Below are 19,058 nucleotides of genomic sequence, written 5' to 3'. Positions count from 1 at the left end.
CAGGAACCGCACAAGGGCCCGATGCTCTGCAGGCAGGATGGACACGTGTGGAGGGCCGGTCGGCAGAAAGGTGGGCTCTGGCCAGCCGGGGCGTGCTGGCCCCGTCCTCACCCGCGTCCTCCCTGCAGTGATCGTCAGAGCGGCCGACTGCAAGAAGGTGCACCAGATTGCTCTGGCGCCACGCGAGAAGTTGGTTATCTTGCTGTGCGGCCGGAACCACCACGTCCACCTCCACCCGTGGTCGGCCTTAGAGGGCGCTGAGGGCAGCTTCGACATCAAGCTCCCCGAGACCAAAGGCTGCCAGCTCCTGGCCACGGCGACCCTGAAGAAGAGCCCCGCCACCTGCCTGTTGGTGGCCGTGAAGCGGCTGGTGCTCTCCTACGAGCTGCACAGAACGAGGCCTTTCCACCGGAAACTGGGCGAGCTGGTGGCGCCCGGCCCCGTGCAGTGGATGGCTGTGCTCGGGGACCGGCTCTGCGTGGGCTACCCATCGGGGTTCGCCCTGCTGAGCACGCGGGGCGACGGGCACGTCCTCAGCCTGGTGAGCCCCGCCGACCCCTCGCTGGCCTTCCTCTCGCAGCAGCCCTTTGACGCGCTCTGTGCCGTGGAGGTCGGCGGCGAGGAGTACCTGCTGTGCTTCAGCCACATGGGACTCTACGTGGACTCGCACGGCCGGAGGTCACGCGTGCAGGAGCTCATGTGGCCCGCGGCCCCCGTCGCCTGTAGTATGTATATCTTTTCTGTTGCCGTTCCCCCGTGGCTGCCTCACACCGGCAGCCAGGTCTGCACTGCCGCCCTGGCTCCCCCGCCCTCCAGGCGGGGGTTCTGGGCCCTCAGACAGCTGCCCGGCACAGGGTCCACGGTGGGGGTGGTGATTGTGAAGGGCTGCTGGTGTCTGTACCCCTCACAAGGCAAGATGGTGCGTTAGGCCACACGCTGGTGAGATCCAGGGTTTGGCCCAGAGGTTCCCGGCTCTGCAGTTCAACCGGTGCACTCTGTCCGGAGGCTGCCCTGGGGACCAGCGGGCTGCTGGCTCTGGCAACGTATTTGTGAACGTCGTGCTGGGCGGCCTCCGGAAGGGAAGGTCTGGGCCTGAGGACCACAGCAAGCTGCTGCCTGCCTCCTGGGGGCCACCCTGCGGAGCCTGCAGGGTCTGAAGGTTGAGGGGAGGGAGGGGCTAGTAACTAGACCTTGCCTGTCTGGCTGGGCTCTGGCTGGTGGCTAGGGGTGGTCCCGCGTGTGTCTGCAGGAGGCTCCACGCTCACCCCCGCGGGCCGCACCGCCTGCTGTTGTTCTCACGCTCCCACCTCACTTCTGCACACGGCGCTGGGCAGGCCCAGCTCCTCAGCTTCTTTCTGCAGGACACAGGTGTTCTGAGATGCACTGAGGTTTTACAGTCCCGTCCCGCCCCCCATCCCCCCATCGAGTTCACGCCACACTTCTGAGACTCCCTTTGTGGGCACGGCCTGCCCTTCTCGGTGCAGAACATAGGTACTGTGGGCTTCCAGGAGGCAGAGTTACGTGATTTAACTTGGGGCAGGCAGAGAAGCGAGAGCCAAGCCCAGTGCTGGCACTTTAACCCGCCACGCCGGCACTGCTACCCAAGAGACTTACCGTGCATTTCACAGCCGAGGGGGCCCACGGATCTCATCAGTCAGGGTGCGCCCTGGTTCAAACTAGGGCCTGCTGGCCTCCACGCCCCTTTTCTTCCCAGGACAACACTGCCTCCTTTTCCCGATGTAGCCTCAAGTCACCCACACGGATACCTTCCCACAAATAAAGCTCATTGTAAGGAATTTCCCAGCAGCCTCAGCCGGGCCTTGAGGCCGGCCTCCTGGGCATGCTCCCAGGGTCACTCTGTGGCTGGAGCGTTTTTGAATCCTTGGTTGTCTGCGCCTCAAGGCGTCCTCTTCCTGTTCATGGGGACAGCGGCAGGGCAGCCGGGTGGACTCTGCAGTCCTCGGTGCTGCTGCGTAGAAGGTCGTGCAGACCTGCCAGTGAGGCGTGACAGGAGCAAAGTCCACCTTTCTCCTTAGCAAGTTGGACTGGGCCAGAGCCAGCTGGTGCCTCCCCGGGTGCTCAGATGGGCTGGTGCTGTCTGGGTTCTGAGGGAAGAGACAGGCCGTGCCAACCACCCTGGCTGGTGTCTGTGTGTCTGCTGGGGAGGAGCCGCAGGGACTGCTGCTCCCAGTAGGGCACGCTCTTCCTCACGTCTGTCCTCCAAGGCCCACCCAGACAGCTGGCTGCAGGGCAGGTCCAGACCCCTGGGTGGACAGGACTCCATCCTCACACACGCACCCTCCCACTTGGCGTCTCCTGGAAAAGGCATCTGCCAGAACCTCCAGCCCCCACTGGATTCTGACTCCTGGGTCTGAGCTCTTGGGCTCTTCCATAACCCCACATGGGAGGGACACCGAACAGAAAGGTGACCCTGTATCCTGAAAAATCATCAGGGTACCACGTCTTTACCACTGTAACTGCACTTGGTTCCGGAGTAGGGGCAGGAAGAACCCACCCGCGGCCCGTCACTGCCTGAGCTGCCACCGTGCCCCAGCATCTGCCAGGGCCGAGGGCACTTGCCTTGAGGTGGCACAGCCCTGGCGTCTGCCTGGGCTAGGGCAGCAGGCCTGAGGGCTACCGCCCAGTCACTCAGAACTTTGTCCCTCTCCCCATGCTAGGTTGCAGCCCCTCCCATGTCACTGTGTACAGTGAGTACGGCATCGATGTCTTTGATGTGCACACCATGGAATGGGTACAGACCATCGGCCTTCGGAGGGTAAGGCTGGTGGGCGGCTCCTGGCTTTCCCCAGGGTGCTGCCCCCCAGATCGCCATGTCACTGCCCTGCCTCTGACAGATCCGACCTCTGAACCCGGAGGGCAGCCTCAATCTCCTGGGCTGTGAGCCGCCGCGCCTCATCTATTTCAAGAGCAGCTTCTCCAGTAAGCCACCCTCTGGGCGGGAGGCATGGGGCTTTCTGTAGTCTGGTCTGGCTCAGCCTGCCCTCCACAGCAGTGTCCAGGTCCAAGGTCATTTCCCAGGGTGCTTCCCTCCCCCAGGTTCTGTCCTGAACGTGCCTGACACCTCGGACAACAGCAAAAAGCAGATGCTGCGGACGAGGAGCAAGCGGTGGTTCGTGTTCAAGGTCCCCGAGGAGGAGCGGCTACAGCAGAGGAGGTGAGGGCCATGCCGAGCAGACTCCTGGGGTCCGCAAGGGCCAGGGCACAGCCAAGAGGGTCCACAGGAACTGGGCTCTCTGAGGAGGCAGGGAAGGCCACAGGTGGGTTCCTGTGGGGGGGGGTCGCACGTGTGGACCTCATAACCTCCCTCCCCCGGCCCCCAGGGAGATGCTGAGAGACCCCGAGCTGAGGTCCAAGATGATCTCCAACCCGACCAACTTCAACCACGTAGCCCACATGGGCCCGGGCGATGGGCTGCAGGTGCTCATGGACCTGCCCTTGGTAAGTGTGGCCCGAGGACCGCCCCCCAGGGCCTCCCGCTTCTGTCTGGAGGCCCAGCAAGGGCTCACGGGGCTGCTTTCTCTCCCAGAGCTCGCTGCCGTCTGCACAAGAAGAGCGGCCCGGCCCCGCAGCAGCTGCCAGCACGGCCCGGCAGCCCCCGCCCAGGAACAAGCCCTATGTCTCGTGGCCCTCGTCAGGTACGGCACCACACCCACCCCACGTGGTAGGGGGCGATGGGCAGAGACACCCCTGAGACACCATTTTCTGCAGGTGGGTCGGAGCCCAGTATGGCTGTGCCCCTGAGGAGTCTGTCCGACCCAGACCAGGACTTCGACAAAGAGGTAAGATGGCACTCTCCCGTCTGGGCACCATCTGACCTCAAGGCGGGGAGGGTGTGTGTATACTGCCCGCCACACTCCCTTGTCCGACCCAGACAGCCTCTTGTCTGCACATGCAGTGGCCAGGGCCTCTCTGGTCAGCCCCCTGCTCCCACGCCTGCCATGGGCTCAGCAACCTCTCCTGAAACCAGCTGTCAGGCTCTGGCATCCGAGAGGCCGGGCATACGTTGGCTGTGAGGGTGTTGGCCATCTGGGGTCTCCCCCTCCGTGGGGGTAGGGGTGCGAGTGATCTGTGAGGAGTGGGCCGAGGCCTTTGCTGGCAGTCCAAGGAGAATAGAGCCCTGTCACATGGTCAGGAGGGGGTGGCGTGGGTCCAACAGATGACCTAGGGTTGTAGGCACTTTGGACAGTTGTAGTGGGCGGGGGGTGAGGGGGGATGTATACAGGAATATGTGTGCATCATGGGTGTGCAGGTCTACCTCTCATGTGTTTGTGCACGTCTGAATGTGTGTGCACCTGCCTGCATCCAGACCACCTGCTCCTTAGAAGTCCGGCTGTGATGCTGGGCCTGACCTTGTTTATCCAGGAAGCTGTTGGACCAGAGTGTCTGCCTGTCCGTTCCCACACTCACCCCTGGCAGGGTTCTGTGCAGGACACCTTCACCCCCCGCCCGGGCCCCGAGTCGGGAGGCTGTGCATTTCCTAGGAGCTATGAACTGGGTTTTCCAAGGCCTACACACACAGACACACACTCACACACACACACACACACACACACTCTGCAGGATTTAACCCCCAAGACCCTCCTCATTCCACCTCTTTACCCCCAATTATTTGAGGACCCCCTCCCCCCATACCATTGTATTAGTAGCCAGTCCAAACTTGGCTTGGCTTCGGGGCGGATGCTTTGCAGACAGTGCTGGTGTCACCTCCTTAGAGAGAGTGGCTGGCTCAACTGCCCAAGGCCTGGCAATGCCTCCTGGGGCCCTGTCTCCATTCCTCCTCCTCTGCCAAACTCGGTCCTTTTGGGGAACTGCTGCCCTTTCGATCTTAATGGACAATGAATGACAAATGTGTGTGTATTGATCATTTTCAATGTACAGTGTGGCCGAGAACGCTGCACACACTTCACCTGACCCTTTGGCTTTGGGGAGAGCCAGATGGCCACGAGTCCCAGCGCTGTGCCTCCACGCAGTCCCCTCAGGTCTCCTGTGAACTCAGTCTGCTTGGACATACCCCTAGCAGGCTGTCCCTGCAGTGGCTCTGGCCAGGTCCCAGCTGTACCTGGTGTCTTGAGACTGCCCTTACTTGGATGCGTGCAACGTGGTGGCTGGGCAGAGGGCACCTCCCCGGGTAGTTGGGTCTGCCTACAGCTAGTGGCCAGGTGGCTGTCCACCAGTGTGTGCACATGCAGACGTGTGCATACCACCCACCCTCTGAACTGCACACTGAGGCCAGTTTCCCCTCCAGAAAGCACATGCTGGGTCAGTCCCCGCTCTTCCAGGGACCTTGCCTGCCTGCTCAGTCGCCTGGTCTCTTGCTGTCCCCTTGATGGCAAGTTTCCCTGGGCCAGGAGCAGCTGGCTGGCCCCAGACTGCTCTCGACACGCCCACCTAGTAGGTGCTCCCCATTCCCGCCACAGCCTTGTGGCTGCCATAGGATGGGACAGTGGTGACCTGCCACTTGGAGGCTGTTCCTGGGCATTTCCCATGATGCAGTTCACGCTGGCTCACTCGGGCTGGCTGTCCTCACTGTCCCACAGCAATGGGTTCATGTGCCCTGTGTGGTGACGGGCTCAGGGCCCCTCTCGTTGGGAGGCTGGCAGTGGCATGTAGACGGTGCATCCCGAGGGTGCGGTATCCGTCGGGCCTCTCCCGCTGCGAGCTCACTCAGCCTCCATGTGTTGACAGCCGGACTCAGATTCCACCAAGCACTCCACACCGTCCAACAGCTCCAACCCCAGCGGCCCCCCGAGCCCCAACTCCCCGCACCGGAGCCAGCTCCCCCTGGAGGGCCTGGAGCCGCCCGCCTGCGACGCCTGAGCCGGAGCTCATGCCAGGCCCGGCTGTGCCAAGATCAGCGGACCCTTGTGTCATCCAAGGAGGCGTGGGTGGGGTGACGCGGGGAGACAGGAGCCCCAGCCATGGCCAGGCCCACCTGTCTGCCATGGGCGGTGACTATGCCGCCCACCCCCTGGGACCCTAGGCCCCCTTGTGGGGCTGGGAAGTAGCTGCTGCCCACCAAGACTGCGTCCAGGACCTCTGGGCTCCAAAGCTACCCAGGCTTGACACAGGAAGGTTTTGTGTGACCTTCTTGTTGCTAAGTTGCTGCGGGGCTCAGCTGCAGGAGTGTCCCAAGCCTTGCAGCCAGGGACCAGGACCCACAGTGCCACTGGCCCCTACTGCAGTGTCCACTGTGCCCCATCTCCCACGAGTCTCTCAGCTCCTGCTGCTGGCCCCACCCCTGGCCAGGAAGCTGGGCAGCAGGGGCTGGAGGCCCCCTCCTGCGCAGCCCCTCACATGGAGACCCCGTGATCCGTCCCCTGAGCTGATCACGTAGACGCACCCATACACTCCGGGTCCCAGCCTCGGCCAGGCTGGCCGGCTGGCCGGCCCCGTATTTAACCCCCGCTCCTGTCCTCCACATTCAGTACTCGGGTTGTGACCCTGTGACATTAAAGGCTTGTAATTATCTGGCAGCTGACTGCCATCATCCAGCTTGGACCATCCCGTCATGGCAGCCCTGTTCTCCACATCCTGTGGGTGCAGGGGAGGGGCTGGCAACCCCCTCCCGGGGGAGGGGGGGGCTCTGGTTTTTACTTTTCTAACGTGAAGTCTGAGTCTTTGTAATTACTGTCGTGGGGACACTTTGGACAATTCACCTGTCAATAAAGAGGCAGCCAGCAGTTTTCAACATGCCCGGGATCTGTCTGTGTGGCAGCACTGTCCTAGTCCCAGGGGCAAGCTGCACCCCTCCCCAGGTCAGGCTGGACACTGGGTCCAGGGACAGTGACCAGCCCTGAGGGTCACTTGCCTGTTTGCCTCCAGAGAAGATAGACAACTCCAAGAGTGGACGGCCAGCACCACCTAGCTGGCGACTCGGTGTGGTCATAACCACTAGGGCTCCTGGAACACGCCAGGCCCACCTCTCTTCTAGGGGGGGCCAACTAATGGGAGTGGGGAAAAGTCAACCCTAGGCCGGAGAGGCAGGGAGGCCACAGAGCAGGGGCTCTGTCATGGGCACTGGTTTGCGAAGCCTGAGCATTGCCGCCTTGCAGGGGGTGGGGGTGGGGGGGTATGTTGGGTTGAAAGACGATAATGGCTTTTGGCCACTCCTTTATTGAACAAGGTCACTCAGCTCTTGTCCTCCGCCTGGAGGGTGGGAAGGGGGTTCCGGGGAAGCCAATTTTCTGTAGATCGTTGGCCAAGCCTGGCCGCAAGTGTGGGGAGCCAGGCTCCCTCAGGCCTCAGCCTCATCACCAGAGAACAGTGGGTTGACGAAGTAATTGGAGCTCACAGCGTCAGTTTGCGAGGTGGCAGTCTAGAGGGAGAGACAGTCAGCAGCCCCCAAGGAGGACTGCCCGGAATACCCTCCCTGGTGGCTGGCAGCTTACCTGCTCCGCAGAGCCCGCCAAATCGAACACTGGATTTTGGAAGCCATGGGGCTGCTCAGCCAGCCCAGGGGCCTGCTCCTCATGCCTTCTCCACCTGAGTGGGGATCAAGAATACCCGTGGTATCCCTCCTAGCACTCCTGACCCCACCTAGTGTATGCAAATGATCCCGCCGAACAGTTTCTGACTCAGACACGGACACACCCACTACCACGCCAAAGCCCAACCTGAGCTGCGGAGTTCTTGAGCACCCAGCACTGCCTGTACCTGAGCCTCCCCGACCAGCGCAGCAGCAGTACCACGAGCCCGGCCAGTACCGCAGCTAAGAGCACCGCAGCCGCCACGCCGCCCGCCACCTCCGCGCGGGGTCCAAGTCCTTCCTGCCCTGCAGAGCCACCTTCAACGGGCGCGCCGGACTCGCGGGCCGTCGCTGACAGGATGCCCAGGGCTTCGCCTAGCAAGCAGAGGCGGTTTAGTCTCAGGGCCGTGGGGACGGGGGCCGAAGGGCCGGCGAGGCTCACCGTGCTCCGAGATGTCTGCCAGGATAGCCCGGGCCAGCCGCCGAGCACCACCTGCCTGGGGCCAAGTCTCCGCCAGCACCACCTGGATCTCCGTGTCTGGCCCTGCACCTGCTGCCTCCCCTGTCCGCCGCGTGCGCCGCACCTTGGAGACGGCCACCTGCACCCCCTGGTCCTCTGGCTGGCGGGAGGGAACAGGGCTGGTAGAGACTCCCGCATGGGGGACGGGGCGGAGTGGGGAGTGCGGCTCAGGGGTCCCCGCCGGAGGGGGCGGGGGTGTTTTCCCCAATAATATCCGACGAGGCTGCAGAAGGGGCGTGGGAGGCACTTACCCGGAGAAAGGTGCGCAGCAGCCGCTGGCGGTACAGCTTGAGGTCAAAGGCGGCGCCGTGCGTCAGCGAGACCACGGCTCCTGTGCAGGAGGGCAAGCTCAGCGCGGCCGCCAGGAAGAGCCTGGCCACCCTGCGCGCGCGGCAGGCCCAGGTGGGGCACCCCTCTCACCGCACAGGTCGCAACACTGGCCCTCGGGGCGGAGAGCGTCGTGGCAGGCGGCCGGGGGACAGCGGCCATCCAGGGGCTGGAGCAGGGCTGCACAGACCCGGGGCTGCACCTGCGGAGGGGGCGGGAGTGGCAGGGGCCGCGAGGTCAAGAACTACGAACCTTCCAACCCCGCTTCCTGCCTGGCCCCGCCTGTGCCCCGGTCCCGCTGACCTCCTCGTTGCCACAGACGCAGCCGGACGGGTCCGCACAAGCCTCGGGGGCCACCCGCAGCGTGCCTGGCCCTTGGAAGCGCAAGCGGCCGGCGCGGGACCCCAAGAAGGCGGCCAGATCGTCGACGCGCGTGAATGTCTGCGGACCAGGCCAAGAACGGGGTGCATTAGAGTCGACGCCCAGGCACCCGGACAGCAGACGCGGGGCGCCCGGGGACCCAGCCTCACCCGGCCCAGGGCCGACACGCTGTGCACAGATCGGGCGCCCGGGCCCAGGTCCACGCGGAAGGAGCTGGTCGCGGGGAAGACGACGTCATCCTGTTGGCAGGGCACGCGCTCTGCGTCCACGGAGAAGATGCCCTGTGCTGTGTCCTCGGAGCGCCACAGGCGCGGGTCGTGCCAAGAGAAGCGGTCGGGGTCTCGGAAGAGTGCAGGAGCCCCTGGAGGGGAGCAATCCTGAGACCCCAGGGGATTCCCGGGCCTAGACAGCGCTACCCGGCCCCGCCTCCCGGGAGCCCCGCCCAGGACACGCCTCCTGAAGGCCCCGCCCCTTTACCTTCCGTAAGTCCAGCCCCTGAACCTGCCCTCCATGAAGCCCCGCCTTTCAGGAGCTGTTCCCAGGTGCTTCCTCCTCCTTTTCAGGCTGACCAATGACACGCCCCACTAAAGCCCCGCCCCAGGATGGGCACCCCTAGAAGCTCTCCACCCATGCCCCACCCCGACCCTTGACCACGCCCTGTCCCTCCCTGGAACCCTCCCGGGGGACCCTTCCTGCTGCCCACCAGCCTCACCAGGACTACAGTCCGGGTCCCCGGGGGTGACTGAGGCACTGAATGCCGCTTCGGGGGCCAGCACAAGTTCTCCATCCGTCGGCAGGAGCTGCGAAGGCACAGGCTGAGGGGGTCCCACCCGCGCTCCCCCAGTTTCCCCAGCTAGCAGGGAGACGGGGAAGGTGTGCAGTGACTGCTCAGAGACCCCCGGAACCGTGCGTGGAAGGCCTGGGGCCTGATCCTTCCCTCCCTCACCCACCGCAGAAAAAGTTACAGGGGTGGTGAGCGCCAGGAAGTCCATTTTTAAATCCCGGGAGCCTCTGGCGGCTGAATTGTGTTAGCGTGAAGGGGCGGCTTCCAGGGCCCGGGGCTCACTGGGAAGCCACTTCTTATCACAAATTCCAGGCCACCACCCAGGCCTCTGGTGAAAGAGGGACGTGGAGCATCAGGCCACCCCTGACTCCACCATCCTGCCTCTCCAGCCCAGGGGTGGGAGCTGACCCCGTGTCAGGTCAGCACTGTCAGGAATGCCCACCCCAGGGCAATCTTGGGGACCACGGTGGCTGCCCGTCACTTCTTAGCTGAGCCCCCCAGAGACCACCCAGGCAGAGTGAAGACAGGTGGGACCCACCCTACAAATATGTTCAAGAAGGAAGTGTTCACAGCACGGACAGGAAACTTAATAGAACAAAATGAGACATCATAGTCCTAAGGAAGTGAGCCAGGGGAGGCCATGAGCTGTGGGGCTCCCAGCGAGAGACCCCAGAGGACAGCCGGAGGAGAGATGGGTGACAGGCGGGGAGACACGGCCGTGCCCAAATTCAGCCATGGAAAGTCCCAGAATGAGGAAAGGTTTCGAGAGAAAAAAAAGAATTTTACAAAATCATAATAATTTATAAATTATCAAGGGTTCACGAGGGAGGGGAAGAAATGAGGAGCTGATGCCAAGGGCTCAAGGAGAAAGCAGATGTTTTGAGAATGATGATGGTAATAAGTATGCAAATGTGCTTGACACATGGATGGATGGATTATGATGAGTGTATGAGCCCCCAATAAAATGACTTAAATAAATAAATAACATGTTATGATTATATTTTTTAAAAAGAATTTTTCAGATTTGAAAAAAGTTGGAAAACCTCACATTGAAAAGTCTCAGAGTATTAAATGGGAAATAAAGCCGATACATACCTAGACACAAGAGAGTGAGCTGATGGGCATCAGAGACAAGAAGCCAATACATATCTAGACACAAGAGAGTGAGTTGATGGGCATCAGAGACAAGAAGAGGAGTCAGGAAACTTCGGAAAGAGAGAACAGAACCCCCCCCACCAGAAGGGGGTGTGGGATTTTTAAAATTCATATTTCCCAACAATGAAAACAAGAGGTCCAGAGTACCATCTTTTACATAGAAAAGGTGGAAGAAATTCTACATTTTCACTTCCAGACAGGCTGTTCTTCGACGACGAGAATATTAGTAAAATAACCTCAGACCAAAAAGAAAGCTGTTGCTCAAGTGTGATGGAGCCCTGGTGGTGATTCCGAGTTGGGCTGTGATCCACATGGTCGGCGGTTCAAAACCACCAATTGCGCCGCTGGAGAAAGACTGGGCTTTCTACTCCTGTAAACAGTTAAAGTCTCGGAAACCCTGAGGGGACGCTGTGAGTCAGCATCGGCTCATGGCAGTGAGTTTATATACAAGGGCAGTTACCACACAAAGCCTTGGCGAAGAGGGGAGACAAATCTGGAAGCTGCAAAGCGTCAAGGGAAGGGAGGCAGGCGGGATACCTGGGCAAAGCCTATGGTTGTCATTTTAAAAGCTGAGGCTGAACTATCTAAAGCTAAACTGCCTTGGAAATGGAAGAGGGGGAGGACCACAGCGACGTGGGCATAAACTAAAGAACTTGATAAATGAGACACTGGGAAGTTTGGGACATCAATAAAAGCATCACTACGCAAGTTCCCACCACTTGTCTGCCAGTCTGTTGCACTGTGGTGGCTTGTGTGTTGCTGGGATGCTGGAAGCTACGTCACTGGTATTTCAAACGCCAGGGTCACCCAAAGTGAACAGGTCTCAGCGGAGCTTCCGGACTAAGAACAGACTACAAAGAAGGAACCAGCTACCCACTTGACCAGAAGGGGCTCCTGAAAAGCTTATGCAAAGCTTAGAAACATGGTCCGGTACAGAGGGCCTACTGAATAGGAAGAAGCAGAGCATTGTTGGTGGTAGCACCAGAATACGGGCCCTGGGCACTGGGTCAGAGGGCACTGGAAACGTGATTGAGGAGAAACTGATTTCTCAGACTGGAGTCCACCATGGTTGGTGTGAGTCAGGTAAATACCTGTGGGAGGGGAGCCTTCCGGATCTTCCTTTGCTGATAGGGCATGACTCAAGATAAGGAGAAACAGCTGCAAAAAGCTGCTAATGACTGGAACTTGGAATGTGCAAAGTTTGAATCTAGGATAATTGGAAGTCATCAAAAATGAAGTGGAACACATAAAGATTAATATCCTCGGCATGAGTTAGCGGAAATGGACTGGTATTGGCCACTGTGAATCAGAAAATCATGTGATTTACTGTACAGGAGCAGCACATTCAAGAGGAGTGGCATGGTATTCATCGTCAACATCCATCATGAAGTACAATGCTGTCTGTCTGTGATCAGATTATCTGTCCACCTTCACAGAGATTCAATCAGTACAACTCTTACTCAGATGTGTGCCCCAACCACAAAATCTAGTGAAGAAGAAATTGAAGACGCCTGCCAGTGGCTTCAGTCTTAAGTTGATCACACTTGCAATGACGATGCATTGATAATTATTGGTAATTAGAATGCAAATTTGGAAACAAAGAGGAAGGAAAGTAGTTGGGAAATATGGACTTGGTGATGGAGATGGAGCTGGAGATGAAATGATAGAATTTTGGAAGATTACCAACGTGTTCATAGCAAATATCTTTTTTCAGCAACACAAGAGTTGTATGAGCCCCTAATAAAGGATGAAGTCAAGGGGTGAATAGACATTTTCAGAGGGCAACTCGGAAAGACAAGGCCAGATATTATAATGAAATGTGTAAAGATCTAGAATTAGAAAACTGAAAGGGAAGAACATACTCAGTAAGTAAACGGAAAGAACTGAAGAAAAACATTCAAGCCTCAAGTTGCAATCTTGAATGATTCTATGGGCACAATATTGGATCATGCAGGTGGCATCGGGAGAAGATGGAAAGACTGCACAGAAGAGCTGGTCGACAGGGCCCCACGTCAGGAGGGGGCACGCGAGCCAGAACCAGGGGTGCTGAAGGAAGAAGTTCAAGCAGCTCTGAATGCATTGGTCAAAAACAAGGCTCCAGTAATTGATGGAACACCAAATAAAAGTATTTCTCCACGAGCTGATGAAGCACTCACTGGGCATGCCAGGAAATTTGGAAGACAGCTAGTTGACCAACCGACTGGCGGGGATCCACATTTGTGCCCACTGCAAAGAAAGGTGACCCAACAGAAGGCTCAAACTATAGAACAGTATCACTGATGTCACCTGCAAGCAAAATTTTGCTGAAGATCATCCAACAACAGTTGCAGCAGTCCATTGACAAGGACCTTCCCGAAGCCCACACATTCAGAAGAGGACAGGAAACGGGACATCATCGCTGACGTCAGATGGATCTTGGCTCAAAGCAGAGTTTGCCAGAAAGATTACTTGTGTTTCATTGACTCTGCCAAGGCATCCGGCTGGATGGACCATAATAAACACCATGCTAGCTGGAGAAAAGCTTGACGTTGTTGAGGATTTTGTCTTGCTTGGATCCACAATCAATGTTCATGGAAGTAGCCATCGAAAGATCAAAACACGTGTTGCATTAAGTAAATCGGCTGCACATGGCCACTTTGGAGCATTGAAAAACAAGGATGTTACTTTGAGGACTAAGGTGTCCAAGACGCCAATCATGGTGTTCTCCCTTGCTTCCTATGCATGTGAGGGTTGGGCATTGAATAAGGAAGACCCAAGGAGAACCGATGCATTTGAATTGTGATGCTGGAGAAGAATTATTCAAAGTGCCATGGACTGCTCAAAGGACAAATCTGTCTGTCTTGGAAAAAGTACGGCCAGAGGGCTCTTTAGAGGCAAGGATGGCAAGACTTTGTCTTACAGACTTACATGCTTGGGTCACCTTTGCCCTCAAAGTAACAGCCTTGCTTTGGACACTCTGAAAGTGCAACGCTCGTCTATCACAACATGGCTTTTGATCTCTGGAGCACTGATTATGGATTCCAGCAAGACACGATCCTTGACAACGTCTACCTTTTCTCCGATTATCACATTGGTACCCCTTGATCCAGTTGTGAGGCGTTTGGTCATCTTTACATTGAGTCGCCGTCACCCATCGGGAAGGCTGCAGTCCTTGGTCTTCAATAAGTGCTCAAGTCCTCCTCGCTTTCAGTAAGCAAGGTCATGTCATCTGCATATCAAGGTCATGCCATCTGCATATCAAGGTCATGCCATCTGCATGTCAAAGGTTGTTAAGAAGCCTTCCTTTCATCTTGATGCCACATTCTTCTTCATACATGTCAGTGTCTGTCAGCACACAGACAGAACAAGTATGGTGAGGATACAACCCTGACGCACACCTTCCCTGATTTTAAACTATGCAGTAGTCCCTTGTTCTGTTCACACAACTGCCTCTTGATCCGGCACAAACTCCACATGAACACAGTGAGTGTGCTGGAATCCCCATTCTTCTCAAGGTGATCCATCGTTTATTATGGTCCACACAGTCGAATTGGAGCATTTCAATTGCTCTTTTATCAATTCCTAGAGCCTTGTTTTTGGTTAATGCTTTCAGTGCAGCTTGAACGTGTTCCTTCGGCAACATTGGCTCTTCCTCATGTGCTACCTCCTGAAATTGTGGAATGTTGACTAGTTCCTTTTTGATAGAGTGATTCTGTAGACTCTCAGTTCTGCAAGTTGAGGCTTGAGTTTTCCTCGAGTTCTTTCGGTTTCAAATCTGCCCTTGAGGTGTTCTCAAGGTCAGGTGAGATAGGCTCAAGGTCATAGTTCAGTTCCAGTGGGTGTGTTTTTATTTTCAGCTTCACCCTGAACTAACACAGGAGCAACAGACGGCTGCTCCACAGTCAGCCCCGGGGCTGCGGATCCTGAGCTTCTCCGTTCTCTCTCCCCACAGATGTGGTCCATATGATTTCTGTGTATCCCGTCTGGAGAAGAAGTCCACGTGTATAGTCGCCCTTTGTATTGTTAGAAAAAGGCTGAACAAGGCGGTGTTTTTGCAAGTCTGTCATGTGACCTCCCGCTTCATTTCTATCGCATTTTTCAGCTGCTGTTCCTTCCCCTTTGCCCCCACCTTCTGTGTTCCAGTGGCCGATAATTATCAATGCCTCTTGATGGCTAGTGTAATCCATTTAAGACTGAATTCTTCCACTTCTTCATCACTAGCTTTCGTGGTTGGTTAGGGCACACATTTGAACACTCGCTGCACTGATCTCCTTGAAGGCAGTAGATACGATCCTGTCACAGGCATGATGGGTGTGGATCTTGCAATGTCCTTTTTGACAGTGAATGCCAAGCCACTCCTTGGAGTGTGTCATCTCCGGTACAGGGAATCACATGATCTTCTGATCCAGAATGGCCAATGCCAGTCCGTTTCAGCTCACAAATGCCTAGAATATCAATCTCTCCACGTTCCATTTCATTTTTGACCACTTTCCGTTTTCCTAGACTCAGACTTTGCACATTTCACGCTCCAATCATTAGCAGACTAGTGCAGCTGTTTCTCCTTACCTGAAGCCGTGCTCCATCAGCAAGCCCCACTCCCACGGGCTTTATGGGCCTCAGGTCACCACGTAGACTCCACTCCCCAGAAATCAGCTTCTCCACAGTCACAATTCAAGTCCCCTTGTACCTGAGGGGGTCCATCCTCTGGCACCATCTCCAGCCATGTCCTGCTCCCGTGCACCGGGCCTTCCGTATCCGACAATGTCTCGCAGCTGTGCCTGACGTCCTCGGAGGCTCCTTCCCCTGAAACGGGGAGCGAGCCCCTCGGCATCGTCTGTTCTCCGTCTGGATGCTCCTCTGAAACCTGTTCGCGCGGGGTGACCCTAATGGCCCTTGAAATACCAGTGATACAGCTTCCAGCATCCTACAAGCCGCCACAGTCCGACACACTGAGACAAGCGGCGGCGGCGTAAAGATTGACAGACTGGGAAACCCTGCCAAGGGTGGCTATTATTCAGAATCCACCACATCTACTCTCCAGAAGATGGCAGTAGAGAGTGTTCTGCCGGAAGGCTCATGTGGTCGGCCAGGTGAGGAAGGTCAGGCCCTAGGACGAGTCAAGAGGAAGTGGCCTCTTTTCAACCCACAGGAAGGTATGGGGAGGACACGGGCCTCACCCAGCACTTCAACCTCAGGAAGCCTCATGCACAGGCCACAGGAGGACAAGCACTCCTCGACTGGGCTGCGGGCAAGAAGTTCAGCGGTTCGAAACCACCAGCCGCTCCTGGAAAGAGAGACAGGAAGAGGGCACAGGGCAGCTCTGCCTTGTCCTCTGGGGTCACTGCGAGTCGGGATCGACTCAATGGCAGCGAGTTTTGAAAAAGATCCACTATCTGCGTAGGTTATATATTTTTTTAAGCTGCTGACCAACTCGTCACAAGAATAGGATTTCCTCAACTTGATAAAGTTCCTATGCCGAAACCCCACAGCAACCCGTCCTCGGCAGAATAACTGGAAATCCCTTCTGCTCAGCATTGGGATGAACGAAGATGGTGCCTTTTCTGGCTTCTGATTAATGGATGAGCCCTGATCAGAGCTAGACGGGGAGAGAAATGAATGGAGTGGTGGCTAAGGTAGAAGGGAAATTATTCAACAGCAGAACCAACTTGAGAATTGAAAGAAAAAAAAAGCCCTGGCGAGGTTTTGGGGTCAACGATGTCGTGCTAACTGCACGGTCCATGGTTCAAACCCATCAGCCACTCACTGCATGGAAGCAAGATGAAGCTGTCTGCTCCCACCAAGATAGACAGCTCTGGAAGCCCTATCGAGGGTAGGCTGGCATCCATCAGATGGCAGTGGGTTTGATTTGGTTCAAGGAACTCCGGCAGTGCTGTGAGGAGCCAGCCTGGATGGCAAAGTGGCTACGAGTCAGGCTGCTGTGAGGTCAGCAGTTTGAAACCACCAGCTGTTCCTTGGGAGACAGATGAGGCTTTCTACTCCCACAAGGAGTGAGTCTTGCAAACCCACAGGGGCAATCCTACCCTGCCCTATAGGTTCTCTCTGCGCCGGCATGGCCTCGATGGCAGTCAGGTGGTATGTTGGACTGCTAACTGCGAGGTCAGTGGTTCAAGCCCACCAACTGCTACTCAAGAGAACGATGAGGCTGGGGGCTCCCTTAAAGACTGACAGCCTCGGGAACCCTCAGGAGCAGTTCCACTCTGCCGTATGGGGTCGCTAAGAGTTGAGTGGCCTTGATGGCAGTGGGTTGTTATTATTTTTTCCCCGATGGTCAAAAAAAAAAGTATCTTTTCCAGTTAGGCCACGATTCACAATAGCAACCAAGCCTATGAAGTATTTACAAATTAAGCACTACTATACAAGATCCTGAGGAGCCCTGATGGCACAGTGGTTACCCACTGGGCTGCTAACCACAAGGTCAGCAGTTCGAATCCACCAACCGCTCCAAGTGCGAAAGATGAGGTTTTCTACTCCAGTAAGCAGTTACAGTCTTAAGACTCCCCAAGAGGCATTTCTACCCTGTCCTATAGGGCAGCTGTGAGGATCACAGTGAATTTATACATGAGCTTCAGGAGTCCTGGTGATGGCACAGTTGGGTAGGATTTGAATTTGAATCCACCAGCGGCTCTGTGGGAGAAAGATGAGGCTCTCTACCCCCAAAAGGCACCCGGCTACAGTCTCAGAAACCCATGGGGGCAGTTCTACCCTGTCCCATACACTCGCCAGGAGTCGGAGCCGACTGGATGGCGGTGACTGTTTTAAGGAGGCTTGGTTGCACAATGGTCAGCACTCAGCAGCGAACCAGACGTGGGCGGCTGGAGCCGACCAGCCCCTCGGAGGAAGAGGGGCAGCCTCTCCTGTAACCAGGCCCTTGGAAGCCCTGTGCGGCAGGTTTACCTATCATGAGGGTCTTCGCTGGGTGTCAGGGGTGGTGGGAGAGACCAGGCTGGAGGGACCCCAGAAACGTAGTAGGAAGGAACGAAGCAATTCTGCCGAGCCCCGTCTGACTCGGCGCCCCTCCCCTGCGAGCACTCTGGACCCGGCCCGAGTGGCCGTGGCGACGCGTCCCCTTCGGGGCCGGGCTGAGCGGGAAAGGCGCTGTCTGGGCAGAGGGGCCGGGCCGACGCCCAGGCTCCCACGCGGTGGGCGCGGAGGGCGGGTCCCGCACGGGGACACAGGGCTCGCGCTCCGCCCGCTGCGGCCCTTGCCGGAGGCCAGCGACCTTCCCGACTGGCCGCCCTGGAGGCGTGACCGGGGCGGGCGGGGCGCGCGGGCTCTGGGCGGGGTGCCTGGTGCCGCCCGCGGCTCCTGCAGCCTGGCCTCGGTGACGGGGCGCGAGCCCCAGAGCTCCCCAAGCACAAGGGCGCGAACCGGAGGCTGGGCCGGAGGCGCCAGCAGGGTTCCGCAAACCAACCCTCCGATCCCCGGGAACTCACTGCCGTCGAGGCGATTCGACTCAGCGGCCCTGCAGGGACCCGTGCGGGTTTCCGAGGCCGTGACTGCACGTTCGGCTGGTGGTTTCCAACCGATGACCTCGCGGCTGGCAGCCCCGGAGAAACCACTGCCCCACGGTGTTCCCGAGTTCTGACAGGGTGCTTCCAGACACCCCACCCCGTGCCACGACCCGACCCACCCCTTGCTGGTGGCCAATGGCTAGGTAGGGGTGCACCCCCTATGCCAGAGAGGGTCTGCGGCCAAAAGCCAAGGAAGGGGCTTCAAGGAGACTCGGTCTTCAAGGAGACCTCTCCCCACTCCCTTTGAGCCCCACTCACCATGTCGGAGACGCTGTGACTCCCCCGCACCAGCACAGACACCATCTGTAGAAGGGGCAAGTCAGCTCAAGCGGCCTGGCCACCCTGGACAGGCAGAGGAGCGGAGACCCCTCCTGTGGGGGACCCCAGGCACCTTGTGTGCTGGAAACACGATGCAGGCGCCTGAGCATGGGGTCCGGTTCTGGTTCCAGTTCGAGGCGCTGTCGAAGTCGGTGTTGGGGACCCAGAGTTTGTAGGCAGCCCGGGCCAGTGCTGGGGAGGGGGCTGGCTGAGTGCCCGCCAGGCTGTGGCCCTGGTCTGGGTCAGCTTGGCCCCCGGGTCAGCCCTGGGCCCTGGCCCCTGCTCATGTCAGGGTCTAAGGCACTCCTATGAGATACACAACCCCCCCCCCCACCGAAACAGCCAGCCCCTCAGCCCGCTGGGACCGCTCCCCACTCTGCCCATCAAGAACAGTGACAGTCCCAGGGCCGTGGGCTAGGGTGGTCTCTGGGGGAACCCTGCCGTCCCTGGTCCTGTACGGACTGCACCTCCAATAGGGCAAAGGGAGGGTTGCAGGGAGACCATGGGCTGGGGCGCAGGGTTGACCAGCGAGCCCATCAGAGGGGAAGGGAGACTTCAGGGCCTGGGCATTGGGGG

The 19,058-nt window shown here is 57.9% G+C and overlaps 2 protein-coding genes across 2 annotated transcripts in view; one reads left to right on the top strand and one right to left on the bottom strand.

The window, feature by feature from the left end:
• Positions 1-6,711, top strand: part of CDC42BPB (CDC42 binding protein kinase beta) — a 90,154-nt gene extending 83,443 nt beyond the window's left edge. Inside the window, 9 exon segments of the mRNA XM_004698786.2 lie at positions 129-725; positions 2,679-2,776; positions 2,856-2,940; positions 3,058-3,175; positions 3,342-3,459; positions 3,548-3,656; positions 3,730-3,800; positions 5,707-5,736; positions 5,738-6,711. Of these exon segments, the coding sequence (XP_004698843.2) occupies positions 129-725; positions 2,679-2,776; positions 2,856-2,940; positions 3,058-3,175; positions 3,342-3,459; positions 3,548-3,656; positions 3,730-3,800; positions 5,707-5,736; positions 5,738-6,001 (1,490 nt within the window). The 3' untranslated portion in view covers positions 6,002-6,711.
• A 403-nt stretch (positions 6,712-7,114) lies between these two features.
• AMN (amnion associated transmembrane protein) overlaps positions 7,115-19,058 on the bottom strand; it is a 12,407-nt gene continuing 463 nt past the window's right edge. The window contains exons 2-12 of the mRNA XM_004699106.2: positions 18,556-18,674; positions 18,423-18,467; positions 9,427-9,514; positions 8,864-9,075; positions 8,637-8,774; positions 8,427-8,535; positions 8,258-8,337; positions 7,929-8,106; positions 7,675-7,861; positions 7,410-7,503; positions 7,115-7,336 (exon numbers count right to left, since the gene is read on the bottom strand). Coding sequence (XP_004699163.1) covers positions 7,256-7,336; positions 7,410-7,503; positions 7,675-7,861; positions 7,929-8,106; positions 8,258-8,337; positions 8,427-8,535; positions 8,637-8,774; positions 8,864-9,075; positions 9,427-9,514; positions 18,423-18,467; positions 18,556-18,674 — 1,331 coding nt within the window. The 3' untranslated portion in view covers positions 7,115-7,255. The remainder of the gene's footprint in view (positions 7,337-7,409; positions 7,504-7,674; positions 7,862-7,928; positions 8,107-8,257; positions 8,338-8,426; positions 8,536-8,636; positions 8,775-8,863; positions 9,076-9,426; positions 9,515-18,422; positions 18,468-18,555; positions 18,675-19,058) is intronic.

This window comes from Echinops telfairi, unplaced genomic scaffold (genome assembly GCF_000313985.2).
Source record: "Echinops telfairi isolate 266 unplaced genomic scaffold, ASM31398v2 ScPeMD7_18;HRSCAF=68, whole genome shotgun sequence".
Taxonomy (NCBI): domain Eukaryota; kingdom Metazoa; phylum Chordata; class Mammalia; order Afrosoricida; family Tenrecidae; genus Echinops; species Echinops telfairi.
The sequence above is the reverse complement of the archived record's forward strand: the minus strand, read 5'-3'. Positions and strand labels throughout refer to the sequence as shown.